The sequence below is a fragment of the Tupaia chinensis genome, unplaced genomic scaffold, assembly GCF_000334495.1.
Source record: "Tupaia chinensis unplaced genomic scaffold, TupChi_1.0 Scaffold144171_2, whole genome shotgun sequence".
NCBI lineage: Eukaryota > Metazoa > Chordata > Mammalia > Scandentia > Tupaiidae > Tupaia > Tupaia belangeri.
This window is the reverse complement of record NW_006204028.1, coordinates 1,958,340-1,977,500: the sequence shown is the minus strand read 5'-3', so window position 1 is coordinate 1,977,500 and position 19,161 is coordinate 1,958,340. Positions and strand designations below refer to the sequence as shown.

General features: G+C 51.0%; 1 protein-coding gene across 2 annotated transcripts; it reads right to left on the bottom strand.

The window, feature by feature from the left end:
- Positions 1 to 8,363: 8,363 nt before the first annotated feature.
- RSAD1 (radical S-adenosyl methionine domain containing 1) lies at positions 8,364 to 16,161 on the bottom strand. Of its 2 annotated transcripts, XM_006166198.3 has the most exons (9): positions 15,930 to 16,161; positions 15,382 to 15,515; positions 15,076 to 15,280; positions 12,398 to 12,763; positions 12,159 to 12,222; positions 11,320 to 11,467; positions 11,069 to 11,123; positions 10,275 to 10,378; positions 8,364 to 10,087 (listed from the first exon to the last, which is right to left on the bottom strand). In XM_006166198.3, exons 1-9 carry the CDS (start codon positions 16,062 to 16,064, stop codon positions 9,970 to 9,972), a joined length of 1,329 nt encoding a protein of 442 aa, XP_006166260.1. In that variant the 5' UTR covers positions 16,065 to 16,161; the 3' UTR covers positions 8,364 to 9,969. The 2 variants fall into 2 exon arrangements, with proteins under 2 accessions (XP_006166260.1, XP_006166261.1); XM_006166199.3 differs by lacking the exons at positions 11,320 to 11,467; positions 12,159 to 12,222.
- Positions 16,162 to 19,161: the final 3,000 nt, after the last annotated feature.

Here is a 19,161-nt window from a genome sequence, read left to right as displayed (position 1 = left end):
TAAAAAAAAAAAAAGAACCTATCTCATTTGTTTCAGTGAGTTAATGCAGAGACGATTCTTTTAAGTGAGACAGAAGACAAGCACACAAGGATCCCACAGGGCCTCATGCAATCCACAAGTACCAGCAGGCGGGATGGCAAGCACACATCCACACCCGGCGTGCTCAGAGAGTCCCAGGGTGAAACTCATGACCTTGCCCATGTGGACCCAGGTGTGCAACCACTGCGCCACACCTGGCCCCCAGATGAAGTCGCTGGCACAGCGCCTGGCTTACAGCTTGCACGGTGCTACGCTGAGCTGGCACGCGGGCACTGGTGGTGGCAGAACCTAGGACATATTGCCGAGTAGGGAAGCAGGTTGCAAAACTGGCACATCGGCAAGCTCCCTTTTGCAAAACTTATTTTTATTTCTACATTTGTATGTATATCTACGCATCGAGAGATGTTTGGAGGGATGGTTTCCAAATGCTAGGAGCAGTCATTTCTGAGTAATAGAATTTCATCTTCGATATGGTTGGGGAAAATAGCACATATTATTTGGAGGGCAGGAAAATTAAACATAAATACAATAAAAATCTTTGGAAAACAATGCCACAATTCATGCCAAGACTCAGTAAGGCATTCATGCCCTCTGACCCCGCCACCTCACTCTTGGGACTTGACCTCAGGAAATAATTCAAATGAAGAAAGAAACTACAGTCATAAAAATGAACAGTGCAGCATTATTTATAATAGGAAAGAAATCGAGTAGCTGCAAGTGACTTACATTAGGGTAATGGTTACTGAATTATTCACTCATTGGAATACTGTGCAACAATTAAAAGAAGGTGATGACCATGCAGCAGCGTGGAAAACTGCTTAGGACAAAAATGAGCAGCGGAAAGGCAGAATGCAAAATTAAATCGGTGCCAGGGTCACAACTGGGCCAAAATATGACACACATTTGTACAAGGGCTAGAAGGGAACGTGAGCAAACAAAAACAGTTCAGTTTGTTGATGCCACAGATTGTGGGTGATTTTTTTCTTTTATATGTAGAATTCTGTGTAATATTTCTACTATGTTGTTTGTCTAGTAATAATAACTTTTTTTTTTTGGAGAGGTTTTTGCTATAGGGTGTGTGTGTTTGCCAGAAAGACAGAGACAGAGAGACAGAAAGCAAGAAATCACCCCCCGGGGGGGATGGTCATGCCGCAATCCCTTCTCCATTCTCCTCTCAGGATTTTGGGTACGCATGCACATAGGCCCGGTGTCTTTTAAACCACCAGGTCCTGGACTCAAGCTGTGGTCAGCCATCTGTGAGTCTAGCGACGTAACCATTATGCCATCTGCTTATCTCTAGTAATAATAATTTAAAAATTAGGTTTAAAAATCTTCTCAGGGAGGGGTCAGCAGGTGATGTGTTGATTAAGGCACTGAACTCCACATGGCTGAAAACTGTTCAAGTCCTGGACCGGGTGGCTTGAAAATCACGCCGGGCACATGTGCATGTGTGCCCAGGATCCTAAGAGGAGAATGGAAGAAAAGGGACTGTGGCATGGCCATCCACCCTGGGGGTGAATTTGTCACTTTTTCTCTCTTTCTGGCTAGCACATGTACCCCATAGCCAAAAAACACAACAACAACAAAAAAAAAGAACAAAACAAAACAAAAATCCTTCAAGGAAAAGAAACAGAAGCAGGGCCAGCAGGTAGAGTGATAGTTAAGGTGCTGGACTCCCACATGGCTGCCCCCTAAGTCTGGGACTTAGTGATTTGAAAACCACGTCAGGAGCATGCGCATGAGTGCCCAACATCTCAGGAGGAGAATGGAGGAGAAGGGATTAGGTGTGGCCATCCCCTCTGGGGCATGATTTCTCACTTTCCTTCTTATTGTCTCTTTCCAGGTGAGCGGGCACACTCTAGCAAAAATCTTTAAAAAAAAAAAGGCAGCAGAAGCGGGGAGCGGAAGGTGGGAGGGAGAACTGGAACTCTCCCAGAGAAGGGGCGTAGTCTGAGTGGGAGGAATGGAGAGGTAATTTACAAGGCTAACAATTCCAGCTCGTCTTCCTCCTGGGAGGTCCAACGTTGCATGTCCTTGCTGACTTGCCTCAAGGGTGATCGGGTAGACCAAAAGAGTCCCCCAAGTTCGGGGGCAGTGCATTAGCTGATAAGAAAGCGAGAGCTAAGCATGAGCTTCAGATGGAGATCATCTGGAAGAATCATCACACTTGCTGTTGATGAGACCGTAGACAAGGAAGCACGAGGGAACTGGCAAGAGCACTGGGCAGGCTTCCTGAGCGGCAGCTTGGCACTGTGTACCCAAAAGAAGATGGCCACGTCCTCAGAGTCAGCAGTTCACTTCTCGGGACTGATTGAAACTGGGCACAAAAATATTTGTATAAAACACTCATCACCGAGTTTATAATAATGGAAAATTATACCCTTCGTTTCATCAAAAGGGATTTGGAAAATTCAATTTTTTTTGGCAAAATCGTGCAGTGGTCCATTATGGAGCCACACTTAAAAACAGAATGTGAAGGCTGGCTCTGTGACACAGGGATAATGCACTGCTCAAGAGAAGCCAGACCCCACTTGGCGACTGTGGTTTGAATCCCCGGCCTGGCCAGCATTCAGCCTGAAACACACCAGGCACACGTGCAAGTGTCCAAGATCGACGGGTTGGGGACTGGAGGAGGAAGACTGTGGCAAGACCATGGCATGGAGGGCGCTCTCCACCACACACACGTATGCATGCACACGCGCTATCACGAATAAAGAAGAAAATATGGGCCAGCCCAGTGACACAGCAGTAACATGCTGCTCAGTGACACTGGGTCCATGTGGAGGATCACAGGTGCAGCTCCCTGGCTGACCTGTAAGTGCCAGGTGCACCTGTGGTCCTGGCTGGCTGGAAAGGCAGAGCGCACAACATGAGACTGTTAAGGGTGCTTGTCTTTCTCTGTCTCAATAAGCAAACTTAAAGAATAATAAAACAAGAAGTGTTTATTTTTTGTAAGATTGTTTATCTCAATGTGTTCATCTGCATATAAGAATTTCTACTGGGATCAGCAGTTAGCGTAGTGGCTATGTTGCTGGATTCCCACATAGTTGACCACAGTTTGAGTCCCAGACCCGGTGGCTTAAACTCACGCCAGGCGCGTGTGCGTGCGTGTGTGCCCAAGATCCCGAGAGGAGAAAGGAGGAGAAGGGATTGTGGCATGGCCATCCTCCCTGGGGGGTGATTTCTCGCTTTCTCTCTGTTTCTCTCTTTCTGGTGAACACACGTGCCCTATAGCAAAAACCTCTCCCCTCACAAAAAAAAAAAAAAAAGAAAATAATTTCTACTAAGATGCACAACAACCATACGTGGTTAAGAGTTGAATGGTAGGATTCCTTAATTCGTCTCAGTCATGCTGCAGTATCCAACAGCCCAAAGCAAACTGGTTTACAACAGCAAATGGTCATTTCTCTCTCCTGTTCCTGTCTAGGTGGCCAGCTGCCCAACATCTTCTTCACTCTGGGACCCAGGTTAACAAAACAGTCTATCAACACTGCAGGTCACTGTGATGGAGGCACAAGGCGGTGGACCACCTACCAGCTCTTACAACCAGAGCTGGGCAAGCTTCTCGGCCTCCTCCCACCGCCTTCCCACACGGAGGAGCGCTTCGGGGAGGCGGAGCAAGCGTTTTGAACAATCATACAATTTGCCACACGTTGTTTCATCCTATACTCTAAAATTCTTTTTTTTTTTTTTTTTTTAGAACAGAATAAGAGAACACATTTTTTTAGAAGTTTATTCACTAATTTACTTCCATGAGAGAGGCACCCCCAATGAGGCCCCACACCGTGATCCACCCTGACTTGGGCGGCCCAGAATCCTGGACACATGTGCATTCCTGGCATGTTCAGGAACGCCTCATGGCTCTAACCCAGGACCTTTCCTGTGTGCCCGGCCTCGAGAATGCAGTTCCATCCCAGGAAGCGCAAGGTCCCATGGAGATGGGGCCTGGGTGCTGTGGGTTCTTTCAGAGCCTCTTGACGCTGAGTCCAAGCACCAGGCAGATATGGTGGCTCAAGTCTGAAGAGGGGGCCACAGAGAGATCCGAAGTCTGCAGGCCAATGAACCTGGGCCCACGATAATAATAAAACGCTGATGGGACAGAGTGCTAGGCGCCCAGAAGTGTCACGCCAGGTCTGCTACTTGCTACGTATAGGACTTGAATCCAGTTAAAGAACATCTTTGAATGTCCCCATCTGTAGGCTGGAAATTAACTGCCCTGCCTACTCCACACTGCCTGGGAGGGGCGTGGCATAATTGTGGGGCCTTAGCATCGTCAGCGTTCTTGCCTGTGGCAAGTGGGGTCCTTCGGGCTATAACCATACATATTGTATGTCCCCACTCCTCTCATCACCTTAACACCAAAGTCAGTCTTCACTCTCTTGGGTCTGGGCAGTGCCGGTGAAAAGGTGATTTCTGAAGTCCCAAACTAGAGGAGGAGAAGCCCTATGATGGATGAGCCTCCATGGATAGAGGAGGGCTGCGGTGCAGAGGGAAGGACCCAGCTCCCACTTTGCCATGCCTGGAGGTAGCTGTGACCTGCTCTTTCCTCCTGACTCCAGCCTTCCTAAACTGGACTGATCATGAGAGCTGTTTTGGAAGCTTTTAAAAACTAGATTCCTGAGCCCCACCTCTCGAAGGTTCTGATTCATCTGGTGCAGGTGGGGCAGGCTGAGTGCCTGTGTGCTCTGCCACCCCCACCTGGCCCCCATCCAGTCCCTATGCACAGCAGGGAGGGCCCGGCATCTCAGGTGGCACGAGTCCTGGCAGCTGGGAGAAACCCGAGTGGGCCCCGGTTATCTGATGGCACACCTGCTCTGGCCAGGCTCACTCGAGTATCAAGATCAGGGGATGGCTCTGGAAGAGGCTCCTGGAGCAGCACAGGTCAGCCGGCTTCCCAGGACACCAGGGGCACAGAAGGTGGTAACAGAAACATATCCCCCTTTCCTGTTCCTGGCCCTGCGGAACCAAATGTGTTCCAGAATCCCCCGGCCTGCCTGCACACCTTGACTGACAACCCAGAGCTTATCTCTTTGAACATCTATCAACATGGTGCTGAGTTCCTCGAGGGCTGGGACAGGTCGCAGGCCTCTCCGAGTGCCTGTGTATTATGAGTGCTCACTGAATATTTCATGAATAAAGGAGAGGTAGTGACACTTACCATGTTACCACAGGGTCAAGGAAGGGCTGATATTCACACCCACGGGGCACCCGGAAAAGGCACGTGCTCACCTCTGAGAGTAGGGGAACCACACCCTCCGTCCTGTCCCGGCTGGAGGATGAACTCAGCATGTCTCAATTTGCAGGGCTACTACTAGGTAAATTACGTTGGAGGCAACTTACATAAAAGGCACCCTCTGACATGACAAAGCATGAAAGTTAGGAACCTTGGGGCCAGCAGGTGGCACGGTGGTTGGGGTGCTGGGCTCCCACATGGCCAACCACAGTTCAAGTCCTGGGTGGCTTGCTTTCTCACTTTCCCTCTTTCTCTCTGTCTCTTTCTGGTGAGCATATGTGCTCTGTAGCAAAATTGAAAAGAAAATAATAATTGGTGGCGTGGTAGTTAGGGCACAGGACACAACCTCATGGCCAACCACAGTTCGAGTCCTGGACTTGGTGGCTTGCTTTCTTACTTTCCCTCTCTCTCTTTCTCTGTATCTCTCTCTGGTCAAATTAAAATAAGTGAATGAATAAATGGAATTGAATACAATAATTCTTTTTAAAAAAAGAAATAAAATAATGATGAAAAAAAGTTAGGAACCTTGTCCTGGGAAAATGCGTTTCTCCTCTCTCTCTCTCTCTCTCTCTCTCTCTCTCACACACACACACACACACACACACACACACACACCCTAAACACAATTTCCAGGACAAGACATCAGTCCTTCGAAACACAGGAAAGTTTTCTTTTTAAAAAAAAATAAATAAAGTTTATTTTTCCATGAGTAAGAGAGAGACAGAGAGACAGAGAGACAGAGACAGAGAGAGAGAGAAACAGCACCCAATCAGGACCTTTACCCTCTGATACAATGCCAGATTCAGCTCAGTCAGCTCCAGATTCTAGGCACGCACATGCCTGACCTCCTCAGGGAGGTCTGCAGACTTGAATCTGGAACCTTCCCATGTGGGTCAAACTTACAGAGCCTCTTTTTTTTACTGCTGCACTACCACCCAGCCCTGGGAAACTTTTTTTTTTTTTTTTTTTTTAAGGGTTAAATGCCAGTTAACGCATGAAGAAGAAACAATAGGGTCAGAAATGAACACTGTGCAGACCCTAATTTAAGAATCAATTTGTGTGCCAGCTGGTGACATGGTAGTTAAGGTAGATGGATCCCACACGACCAATTGCATGGTTCAAGTCCTGGACCCGGTGACCTAAAAACGCAGGGTGCATGGGCATGCATGCCCCAAATCCCGAGGAGCATGGAAAAGGAATTGCAGAATGGCCATCCCCCAGGGGATTCTGTCTCTCTTCAGTGAGCACATGCACCCTATGGCAAATTATAAATAAATAGTAAATAATTGATATGGGCAAGGATCATCAATGTATACCAAAATCACTGGGCAAATTACTATCAAAGAACAGGGCATTCATTTGTCTCAAGGTATCATACCACAGATGATAATCTACCTAACTTCAAGGGAAAAAAATATGTACCTGATAGTGGAGAGACTGGGTGTCCACCCCCTTAAACGACTGATCAAAACCAGCATAATTGGTAATGGGCCACCGTGGCATAACATACCCTGAGAAACACATACCTACACAGTACTCCTACTGAAAATACTCAACCTGAGGCCAAACATCAGGAAACAGTCAGGCACAACCAAAACGTGAGACATTCTACAGGGTAAGTGGCCTTGATGGAAAAGTTCAGTGCTATTTTTTGAAATAAATAGAAAGGGGCTTAAAATTGTTTTGAAAAATTGAGGGTGTGTGTGCTCGCTCGAGAGAGACAAAGACAGAGAAAGGAGAAAGCACCCCCTCAATGGGGCATAAACGTGCTGCAACCCCTCCTCCATTCCTCCCTCCTGTTAGGCTCTGGGGCAAGCACTCACACATGCCTGGTGTGTTTTTGTTTTTGTTTTTGTTTTTGTTTTGTTTGAGAGGTTTTTGCTATAGGGTGCGTGCACTCACCAGACAGACAAAGAGAGACAGAAAGACAGAAAGCGAGAAATCACCCCCCAGGGGGGATGGCCATGCCACAATCACTTCTCCTCCATTCTCTTCTTGGGATTTTGGGCTCACACCGGGTCCAGGACTAGAACCGCAGTCAACTACATGGGAGTCCAGCGACATAGCCATTATGCTAACTGCTGGTCTCCCTGGTGTGTTTTTCAAGCTGCTGGGGCTAGGATTCAAACCATGGTTAGGAAACCAGCTCCCTTAGCCACTAGGCTCCAGGGCTAGTCCCAGAAAAGTCTGTTTTAAAAGAAACTAGAGACATAACAATCAAAAGCAAAGCATAACATTTCATTGGAAAATGTACCACCACCACCACCCCCTCCAGAACAAAGAGTTTTGTTTTACAGGACTAGACAGGAGCGTAGCACCACAATGCCCTGCAAGGTTAACTCACAGGCAAGGGTCTAGGTTCATGCCAGAGACCTCCCTGAACACTCCCGCCATGTATGTCCAAGATTCAGGGCTGGCTGAGACTAAGGGTAGACCACGGCATGAAGACAGTGTTGGGGGTACCTGTCTCTGACTCTCACTTACAGAAGAAAGAAAGAAACTAAAAAAAAAAAAAAAAAGCTTTGAAGACATTTGGGGAAATTTTAAAATAGACTGCATATCACTGCATTAATATTCACCTTCCAGGACCAGCAGATAGCATAATGGCTATGTCGCTGGACTCCCACGTAGTTAACCACAGTTCGAGTCCCAGACCTGGTGGCTTGTGCTCATGCCTGGCGTGTGTGCGTGTGTGCGTGCATGCCCAAGATCTCAAGAGAATGGAGGAGAAGGGACTGCAGCGTGGCCATCCCTCCGGGGGTGATTTCTTGCTTTCTGTCTCTCTGTCTCTGTCTGTCTTTCTGGCGAGTGCACATGCCCTATAGCCAAAAAAAACCACTTTCCTGGGCTTTAAAGCCCCTGAGGCTATATAGGAATCTGTTTTTCTTTTCTTTCCCTGGGAGAAACAAGCTTAAATGTTTCATGTGTACAACTTTCAAACGATTTAGCAAAATAAATAAATAGGAAGAATGCACACACACACACACACACACACACACACTCACCTCTCTCTATGGAAGGATGAAGTAATGTAGCCTAAATTTAACAACTGATAAATCTAGAGGGTGACCACAAAGTCTGGAAACACGGCTATTTTAAGACTTTAAGTCTTTCTTTAATTGTCAGAGGGCACGTGCATGTGTCAGAGCGCGAGCAAACGAGAGAAAGCGCCCCATGGGGCATGGTCACACAGCCATCCTCCTGCCTCCATCCCTCCACCCCATCATGATCCTGGCCACGCCCTTCTGTGTTTCTCAAGCCTCTGGGGCTGGGATTCAAACCAGGTGGTCTGTGTGGGACCCGGCTTTCTTCATCTTTCACTTGATGGCTGTGCTACAGGACTGGCCCTTGGCTGCTGGAATTTTTATAAGCTGAAGGAGTGCTTGATGACTATCTGCCCATTTCTGGACGTTACACACACTGCAGATGAGTGATGTAGGGCTTCCATCAAACTGTTCCCTTCAACTTTCAAGGTTTGAAATCTTTCCAAATAAAATGCAGGGCGTGGGGGGAAGGAACCATAGCCCTAGGCTAAGCTTCCAGTCCCCAGATCAGGATTCCACTCTGGGAAGGAGCTGGGACAAAGAAGCGGACCAGAGTGAAGACAGCCTCCAGACGGGGCGCCAGGCTATTGAAGTAGCACCATGTGGCGATGTCTGCAGGTACAAGGACAATGGAGGATGTCGAGTGCTCTGGGTCTTTCCTGAGTTCTCCCCTCTCCTTTCCCTGCCCACCTTCCCTCTCTCAATGGAAAGGATACAGGGAGAAGGGGGGGGGGCGTGGCCCCTCAGGAGCATGTGTGGCTCCTGCCACCCCAAATGTATCCTGACAGGTAGCCAGAACAGCAGGGGCAAGACTTCTCTGATCTTCCCCGTTCTCGGGGTCCAGCAGGCGGCCGTGCTAGAGAGAGACGTCAGGCCTTTCATGTTCTCCTGTACCTGCAGGGGCTAGAAGCCTGAGACGATCTTCCAGAACCTCCTGCCAGCTAGGATGTGCTTTAAAGTCCCCTAATGAGAGGCACCTGCAGAAGCCACTGCCCCTTCTCCAGCAGTGCAGGGCACAGCTGGGGCCTGCGGCAGGCAGTGAGCACTGCGTTTTGCAGCATGGCCAGGGCGTTTTCCTGTCAACCATCTGCGTCTGTGCTGCCAGCAGCTGAGACCGTCGGCAGAGGCGTCCCATGCCCTCGCGACTTTCTGACTTCTAGACAGTGGGCGGAGGCTTCCTCTGACACTCATGGCTCACCCTCTCTGTGATTTTGTAAATGCCTCGCTCCTGTATTAAATCCCATCCTGCTTGAAGTACCTAGAGGGGATTTGGTTTTCCCAACTCATACAGCTGTCTCAGGACTTCAGATCAGCATGAAGAGGTTTTCTTGAGAGGTCATTCCCATCAAAAGAGTCCCAAACACTGTTCCTGATTTGGTAACCAAAAGGCAAACAGAAGCCGGCAGAGGGGATGAGCAGTGCCTAGCAGGGGACATGCTGGTCTGTGGGCCTGACATGCTGCAGGGGATGCTGGTTCCCAGACCGGAAACGTCCTCCTGTCACTCTCACGCTGGCCATTCCCCTGAGGAAGCTAGGGACAGACAGCGCCACTTGGAAGCAGAGATGGCACCTGTCAGAAGAGGTGTCTGCAGTGCTGGGCCAGCCCTCCAAAGCCCAGCTGGCATTGCCCTGGGATACAGGACCATCTGGTCATCATCCTTCTGGCACAGGGGAGGGGGATGTCTGATGCCAGGCCTCTTGGAGTTGAGGCAGGAGGGTCAACAATAGAGAGTCCAGCACAGCAAGACCATTCCAGGAACACCGAAGACCCCTGGAAAACCGAGAGGCCTAGATGTGACCATCTCATCTTACCAATTTCAGCCCTTATCCCCCGAGCACCAAGCCCCCGGTGCCCACAGGCGCTGCCTCACCAATCCTTCTCACTTCTCCTGGGTGTACCCTGTAGCCAGGGTTCCCAAGGGCCCCTAAGTCCCCTCTGCCTACCATCTCCAACACACCTGTGATCCAGCAGCAACAGGCCCTGATCCAGCAGCTCCTTCACCTCCTTGCTTGCTCCAAACACGTCCCACAGGGTCAGTTGGGGCTCGAACTGCTGCCAGTGCTGGGGAAGCAAAAGGCCCAGAGGTGGGGCACTGGCCAGGCTGCTCTGGGCCAAGCGGCTGAGGTGTGATGAGGGGCAACGTCAGTCTAGCAGGGGGATCTCAGGGACTGACGCTCAAGCACACCAGGACCAGGCCAGTGGGCCAGCAGGGACGTGGGCACCTTCGCTTCCATTCCACCACGTGCAGGCCAAACCCGGCTCCCCAAGCCAGGTCCCCCTCTTCTCCCCTGCTCTCCCTCTCCCCTCCTACCATCAGGGTATGGCCAGCCCTAGCCGGGCTTCCTGGCTTAATGTGGAGCAGCTCTGAGTCTGACTGACCAACACACACTGTCCTTCCTCTCTGAAGGCCAGTGCTGTTTAAGTATCTGCCCACCCCACCTGCCTACTCCCTCACAGAGCTGAGAAAACAGGTTCAAAGAGGTGAAAGGGTTTGCGACCAAGGTTGCAGTAAAACAGGGATTACAACCTAGGGTCTCTGTAGCCCTAATCTAGAGTCTTATTACTGTACCACACTGCCAACTGCTTCTACCCAGCAGGTCCAGCCCCCAACTGACACCCTCCGAGAGAAGGAGGTGTGTGTGTGTGTGTGTGTGTGTGTGTGTGTGTGTATGGGGGACAGGGAGTAAGCCAAGAGATTGGCTCTGGAAGACTTAGGAGGAAGGAGGGGTGTGTGAGACCCCAGCCCCTTACCTGGTGAGTGACCCCCACATCGGTGCGTAGCCCCATGGCCAAGACTTCCTCCAGCCTGAGAGAGAAATCATCAGGGAGCCTTTGAAAGGAGACTGTGCCTCTCCCATTCTTCAGCCCCTACGCTAAGACGTGCTGATGAGGGGCTGGCGCTCATGCAGTAGGGGTAGGGTGGGAATTACGATGTGCACATGGGGTGGCTCTGGGGGTGCGGGGAACCCTGGCTGAAGAGCCCTGTGCCCTTGGATGCTCACAGTTCCAGCTTGCTCAGGGGGACACGCCTCCGGGTGCCATGACCAAACAGCATCACCTCCTTCATCCAGTTGTCAGGCTCCAGTGTCTGGATCCGAGCTTCCCGGGAGTGGCCCCCGGCCCCCTGGGGTATAAATCGCCCATGGGCCCCTGACAATACCGATAACCATCCCCATATTAATAGCAGCTGGCATTAGGTGACTACCAGACTGAAATCAGTTTTCAAAGTGTTGTCTTTGAACCTACAGTACCTAACGTGCTAGCGATGAAAATTCTTAGGTCCTACTCCAGCCCTGTCCAAGTGGAATTCTGGAGGTGCCGGTTAAAGCCAATAGTTTTTGTTTTTATTTTAAGAGAGAGATTATTTTTGCTATAGGGTGTGTGTGCTTTCTGGGGAGACAGAGAGACAGAAAGTGAGAAATCACTCCCCGGGGGGATAACTACGCTGCAATCCCTTTTCTTCCATTCTCCTCTTGGGATCCTAGGCATGCATGCACATGAGCCCAGCTTGAGTTTCAAGTCGCCAGGTACGGGACTTGAGCCGTGGTCGGCCACGTGAGAGTACAGTGACTTAACCATTATGCAATCTGGTGGTCCAAAAGCCAGCAGTTTTAACCGGTCCTCCAGGGCACTCTGATACAAGGTAACAATGGAGAATGACCCGGCCAGGCACTATACCGAGCACCTTAAAACACATACCCAGTTCCACAAGGTAGATACTATTTTTTGCCAATCTACATAGGAAAAGGAGGCTTGGAGAGGTTACATGAATGGCCCAAGTTCACAAGGCCATGAAATTCCTCTCCTGAGTCATCCCTTCTGAAGTTCACAGAGGACTCACCAGGCCCAATGCCAAGGTACTGACCGCACTGCCAGTAAGTCCAATTGTGGGTGCTGAGCGCCCCCTGTGGGAAGGAGGAGACAGTGCAGAGAGAACAGCCGGGTAGTTCTCCTGACCAATCAGTGAGGAGCACCTGGTTAGAATGCCCACTGTCTCAGGTCCCCAGCAGGGACCACAACCCCTTGGTCATATCTCTGTCTACCAGGCCTCCATTTCTGGCCACCAGCCCCACGACTTACATTCCGGGCAAAGTTGGAGACCTCATACTGGCGGAAGCCAGCCTCCCGAAGCATTGCCCGGCCCTGCTGGTACATCTCCGCAGCGAGCTCTGGGTCAGGCGCAGGAAGGGTGCCCTGCTGCACCTGGGTGAACAGCGCGGTGCCCCGCTCCAGGGTCAGCTGGTATAGGGAGAGGTGGTCATCACAGTGGTGCAGCAGTTCCCGCAGCTGCCGGACCCATGGCCCCACCTGCTGAGCGGGCAGCCCCAGCATCAGGTCCACAGACACGCGCCCTGGGAAGAGTCGCCGGGCCTCCGCCAGCGTCCGCAGAGCATCGCGGGCCGAGTGCGTCCGCCCCAGCAGCTGGAGCTCATGGTCGTCCAGGGACTGAGGAGAAAGAGCACACAGGTCAGGGTGAGCACACAGGCTCGCTCAGGAGAGGGGCACTTTCACCTCATTGTAGGCAGAGAAACAAAAATGCAGTACCCAGCGAGGGGATAGGGGGTGGGGAATGGGGAGTGTGGGGGGGTAGGTGGCAACGGCCGAAGGCCACACTGAAGGGCCACTGTGCACCAAGGATTCTTACACAGTGTCCAATTTAATTCTCACAGCCCTCCAACATTAGCTCCATTTTACAGATAGAAAACTGAGGTTCAGAGACATTAAGGAACTCAACTAAGGCTATACAATTGCAAAGTCAGACCTAGAGTTTAGGGCCGTCTGACTCTAAAGCCAGCAGTCAGCCCAGCCTCAGTGGCACGTGGCACGGAGGCAGCAGCATACTGAACTGCAGTGTCAGAAGCCACAAGGCCTACCAGGGTTTGGATCTGAAGTAGACCTGAAAATACGCACGCCCAAGATCCCGAGGCACTGGAAGGCTGGCAGAAGGGGATCACACCATGATGAGACCTGGAGGGTGGCTGTCTCATGAAAGCATGTGCTCTCTCTCATGAATAAAACAAATACATTTAAAGCCAACCAGTTTTCACTTTACTTTTTCTTTTGAAGTCATTCAAAACTATGGGAAAGTTGAAAGCACACGAAACACCATCTAGAACAGATTCAAAACCAACATTTGACCATATTTACTTGGTCTGTTTCTAGCATGCACAGGGATTTGTTATTATGCCGAATCCTTTAAGAGTGGATAAGGTACAGCACCATCCAAAAGGACTTGAGATGAGGGAAACAGCCTGTGTCTGCACCGTCCCACGCACACGCGAAGCTAGGTACGTTCATTAAACACAGTAACATTTCGAGACCAGCAGTTAGCATAAAGGCTATGTCACTGGACTCCCATGTAGTTGACCGCAGTTCAAGTCCCGGACCCAGTGGCTTAAAACTCACACCAGGTGCATGTGTGTGCATGCCTAAAATCCCGAGAGGAGAAGGGAGGAGAAGGGATTGCGGTATGGCCATCCTCCCTGGAGGGTGATTTCTTGCTTTCTGTGTCTCTGTTTCTCTGGCGAGTGCATGTGCCCTATAGCAAAAACCTCTCAAAAACACACACGCACACACACAAACACAGTAACATTTCAAGCCCATGCTACGTGCCTTCATTCAACAGCACAGTACGCAAATGATACCATCCCCCCTACTTACAGCCCCTAAGTACTCACATGTGTATGTCCCAAGAGCAAGGACATTCACTTATGTAACCATAATCCGACTACAGAGTTCAGGAAACGTACCACCGATACAGAGCCATCATCTACCGGTCATATGCAAATCGGGCCACTCGTCTGACCGTCTGACCTTCTTACGGCAGCCACTTCCTCCTTCCACCCGCTCCAGGGCCACACGCTGCCTTCAGTTGTCATTGTGTCTTTTGTCACCTCCACCCCAGATGTTCAGCCTCTGTCTTTCATGTTATTGACATGGTGCAGAGTGCAGGCCAGCTGTTCCTACCTGTGCTCATCACAATAATTAAAGCTCCTTCGTTTAGGTTTTCCTGATTGAGGACACACATTCTGAGTAAGAACATCCCAGAAGTGATGTGTTCTTTCGGTATGTCCCACCAGCACAAAGCCCACTATGCTACACCCTATGATAAGTGGCATGTGCTGGAAGGCAGGGAGTACCAGAGGCCCACTTCTGAGGTTTCTGCTTACTGAAAAACGTCCATGGCTCCCGCATGATTAGAAACCCGGACTCCTTAACAGTGCTGAAGGCTCTTGGACCCTACATTGCACCTCTGTCTCCAACGTCTTTAGTCACGAGGAATGACTCACTGCTCCCCCAACACATGCAAGCCTCTTCCATATCCTGTGTCTTTTCCTCCTACACCCTTACCTGGTGATCTCCTTCTCCTCCTCATTCAAACATCACCTCCTCCAGGAAACCTTCCATGATTTCATCAGACTGAACTGGCCTCCAGGTTGGTCGTTTGTTTGCGGAAACCCATTTACCATGCTGCAATGATCTGACTGTGGGCCTGCCTCCTCGTGTGTCTCCCATCAGGTAACACATCTTTTTTGAGCACCTACTATGTGCCAGGCCCTACGCTCCCTGCTTTGTGGAGCTTATGGTCTAGTACAGCTGCAGACAATGAAGTACTTAACGGAAGAGTTACCACAGGGGCTGCTGGGTACTGGGCATTACCTCTCAGAGGAACTCAATACATGTTTACCCAGTGAACGAATCTGGCCAGAGGGAGTCAGCACTGACAGGCCGGGAGAACGTGGAGTGAGACTTGTTACCTGAAGGCCGATGGATAACCTGTTGACCCCAGCTGCCCCGAACGCTGCCAGCTTGGAGCCTGGGGCTGAAGTGGGATTAGCCTCCAATGTGACTTCAGAGTCTGCAGGCAGGTGGGTAGCCTGTGACACGGCCTCCAGGACAGCAGCCACTGTGTGGGGACTAGCCAGGCTGGGGGTCCCCCCGCCAAAAAACACAGACTCCACCCTGGGGGAAGAGCATGGGGAAAATGAGACCTGGGGAGTGCTCTTGGAATGCCTACACCTGTCCTCACCACCCCTAGACCCTGTCTGCAGCCCGCTACCCACCGGTGCACCCCGCTTAGCCGCAGCAGCGTCTGAGCCTCGGTTACCAGGCAGCTCCGCATGGCAGCCTCCTGCAGGCCGCGGGGGATGTACTTGTTGAAGTTGCAGTAACTGCAGCGCTTCTCACAGTAAGGCCACTGGGGACAGGACGGGGTGAGGGTATGTGTAGGGTGAGGACGGATTCTGTGTTCCCGGGGCCCCTTCCAGGGTTCCGTTGCACGCACGTGTTCCCATCTCCATCCCAAAGTCAGTCAACAGTAGCTATGACATCTAGGCCACACGACGACCCAAGGCAGGTGGCACGGGGGTTATTAAGCCCTCTTCAGTATGAAAAAGCTGAGGCTCAGAAGGGAAATCGCCCGGTCCAAGTCACCCACTCGAGTGAATGAGTCTCAAACGCTTTAGCTCTCCAGACCAAGACACTTCCCTGCCAGCGCACCGCGTTGCAACCCGGATCTCCCCCGGGAGAGGCAAAGACCGTAGGTGGGTTCACAATGGGACAAGCCTCCACCTGGGTTTCGGATCGCCACGGCCCCCACCCCCGCACTCACGTGCACGTAAAGCGCGGCGCGCAGGCTGGCCGGCTCAGGACTCGGGGACCCTCCCGCGCCCTCCGCGAGGCGGCGCTCACAAACCGCTTTGGCCACTGCCGCCCAGCTGCAGGCCCGAGACCCGGGGACAGCCATGGCACCCAAGGCGGCGTGGGGCGCGAACCCGAGCCTAAAGGCGCCCAGGGCGCATGGTGCGTGCGGTGCGGGCCGGGTGGGCCGCCTGGGCGGAAGGAAGCGGGGTTGCGTGATTGCGCGCCGCGTCCGACGACTCGCCGACCCGGCCGCGGGTCTGCGGCGCCACCTGCTGGGCTCGGATGAGCTCACAGCAGCCGCCTGTCTGTCCTTCCAAGGACGCGCGGCGGGCTGCCAGACTTTGGCGTCACGTACCGCGGCGAGTTCCCCGCCCCGACTCTTAGGAGCTCTTAGTTCGTTCATTCAGTTCCTTCATGTATATGTGCCTGGCTCGGGGTTGGGCGCTGGGGACATCTGGGTGTGTATGACCAGGCTGCAGTCCGACAGGAGAGGGGCAAACCAATAGGCCAGACAACACGCATTAATCCCATGCCCTGCAGAACACCAGGCCAGTGTGCTCAGTGTTGTAAGGGCGGTCTGTTCTAAGAGCCAGGGGAGTCCGTGAGGGAGGAGAGGGCGCTTGGGCTAGATCTTGAAGGAGCAAGGAATCCCAGGGGGAATTGCTTCGTGGGTTGAGGAGGTTGGTGGTTTTTTTTTTTTTTTTGAGAGGTTTTCGCGATAGGGCGCATGCGCTCGCCAGACAGAGACGTAGAGACAGAAAGCGAGAAATCACCCCCCAGGGGGAATGGTCACGCCGCAATCCCCTCTCCTCCATTCTCCTCTCGGGATCTTGGGCACCCACGCACACGCGCCCAGCGTGAGTTTTAAGCCACCGGGTCCAGGACACGAACCGCGGTCGACTACGTGGGAGTCCAGCGACATAGCCATTATGCTAACTGCTGGTTCCCAGGAGGTTTTCTCATCACCCTGGTCAGGACGACCCTGGCACCTGCTGGGAGGAGAGTTGGAGGTCTATGTAGCAGCGACAGGATACAGGTGAAGGGCTGGGAAACCAGGCGTCTGAAGCACTGTCCCTTGTCGTGGCAAGGTGATGAGCTTTAGAATCAAGTCATACAGGACAGTTCTGCTGTCCTTGGGCCACCCTGGGTCTCCCCACTTTCTTTAATAGCCTGCAGCTCTCAAGACTAGTTGGGAAATGTGGTGGGGATACAATATTCTGAGAAGCAAACCATCCTTCAGTGGTTTAGCTCAGCATGTCATGTTGCCCCAGGGTCTGAGACTCCAGGGATACGGGTCCCCTCAACTGAACTGCCAGTGCGGCCTTCACAGAGGATGGCCTGCCCAGGCAGCTTTCCCCCAGCCTTGGGAAACTGGGTTGGAATGAATCCGAGGCTGGGAGCCATGCACCTGCTCGTGTAACTTGTGTCGGGGGACGTTCTGCTCACCAGACTCGGGATTCCGTTAGTGACCAGTGCACAGCGAACCTGCCTCACAGACAGCTGGGTTCTAATTGCGGCCATGTGACCTTGGGCAAGACACAGAACCTCCCTGAGTGCCAGCTTCATCATTTTTGAAGAGGGGCCAATGCCTATTTCATAGGGCTTGGGGGATAAAGTTAAGAGATGTATGTGAAAGCACCTAGTGTACCCTAAATGTGTGCTCATTTCTCAGTGAAGAGGAGGCTGCTACTGGGAACAGGCAGGCTGGGAGGCAGGCCTTGCAGGCAGGAGGAGGTTTCTGTCTCCATGACTAGGAAACTGCCTTTTGGAACCAGCTGTTTATTATTTCTTGGAACAATCTAAAAAAAAATAAAAAGAATTCTTTTACTTAACTTTATTTATTTATTCATTTATTTCATATTAATTTGACCAGAGAGAGACAGAGTGTGAGAGCAAGAGTGAGAGAGAGAAAGTGAGAAAGCAAGCCATCAGGCCTGGGACTCAAACTGTGGTCTGCCGTGTGGGAGTCCAGTGCCCTTAACCACCACGCCAACTGCCAGCCCAAGCTATGGCCCTTTTAAAAAGATAGCTCTGCATATCAGGAAGCATCAGATTCATTGATCAAAAAATAAAAATGGACCTGATTTGGGAGAATAGGAGAATAGAAAATAAGGGGTGATGTGGTGTGGGGGACTGGCCCATGCTCTGGGGGTTAAGGGAGCCAGATTCCACATGGCCTACCCTGTGAATTGAGTCCTGGATGTGGTGGCTTGAAAAACATACCAGGTGTGTCTGTATGTATGCTGGCATGCCCCAAATCCCCGCAGGGTGGAGAAGTGAAGAGACTGGCGTGATCATGCCCCATGGGGGGTTGCTTTCATCCTCTCTCTCTCTCTCTCTCTCTCTCTCTCTAGCAAGTGCACACACACCCTCTGGTAAATTAAAAAAAAAAAAAAGGTAGGGTTTCTTTTTTAAAAAAGAAGTATGTATTTAATCTTACTTTGTAATATTTTTAACATTTGCTCTAGGACATGCATGCTCACCAGAGACAGAGAGAGAGAGAGAGAGGGAGAGAGAAAGTGAGAAAGCAAGCCGCCAATTCCAGGATTCGAACTGCAGTTGGCACTGTGGGAGCCTAGAACCTTAACCACTCTGCCACCTGCTGTGTTTGTTTGTGAAATGAAGATAATGTTTGAAATGACCTCGGTAATGGTTGCACAGATCTGTAACTACACTAAAAAACCCCTCAATAGCACACATTAAATGAATCATTAGGTAGTATGTGAATTATGTCTCAATAAAACTATTATTAAAAAGGAATACTGGGGTCAGACAACAACATGACAATAAAATGTGATACTCTGAGAGGGAAAGTTCACAGTTCAAGTTCAGAGACCATCCTGAGTCCACTGGGCATATGCTGGCCCATGAAGGTTGGGGGAGAGGCCATGACACTAAGACCCTGTAGAGGTTGCTGTTTTTCTCTATCCCTCACTCAAACTCTTTAAAATAAAAAAAAAAAAAAAAAAAAGACTACTTCTTGCTTGACTAATCTGACAACAATAAATGAGTCTACCCTAAAGACAAAATAGGCAGGCTGGTTCCATGGCTCGGTGGTTAAGGGAGTTGGGTCCCACATGGTTTTAATTTGGATCTGCCAGGTACCGGTGTATGCCACAGATTCCAACAGGATGGAGAAATGGAGGAGAAGGGATTGTAGAATGACCTTTCTGCACTGGTGGTGCTTTCTCCTTCTCTCT

What these genes read in the sequence shown, in the direction of transcription:
- RSAD1 (XM_006166198.3), bottom strand. Translation starts at nt 16,064, where the DNA reads ATGGCTGTCCCCGGGTCTCGGGCCTGCAGCTGGGCGGCAGTGGCCAAA. An exon ending in TCTCCAACTTTGCCCGGAAT is followed by an intron (nt 12,223 to 12,397) that starts GTAAGTCGTGGG and finishes TCCTTCCCACAG; the next exon opens with GGGGCGCTCAGCACCCACAA. An exon ending in GTACCTTGGCATTGGGCCTG is followed by an intron (nt 11,468 to 12,158) that starts GTGAGTCCTCTG and finishes CGGTATTGTCAG; the next exon opens with GGGCCCATGGGCGATTTATA.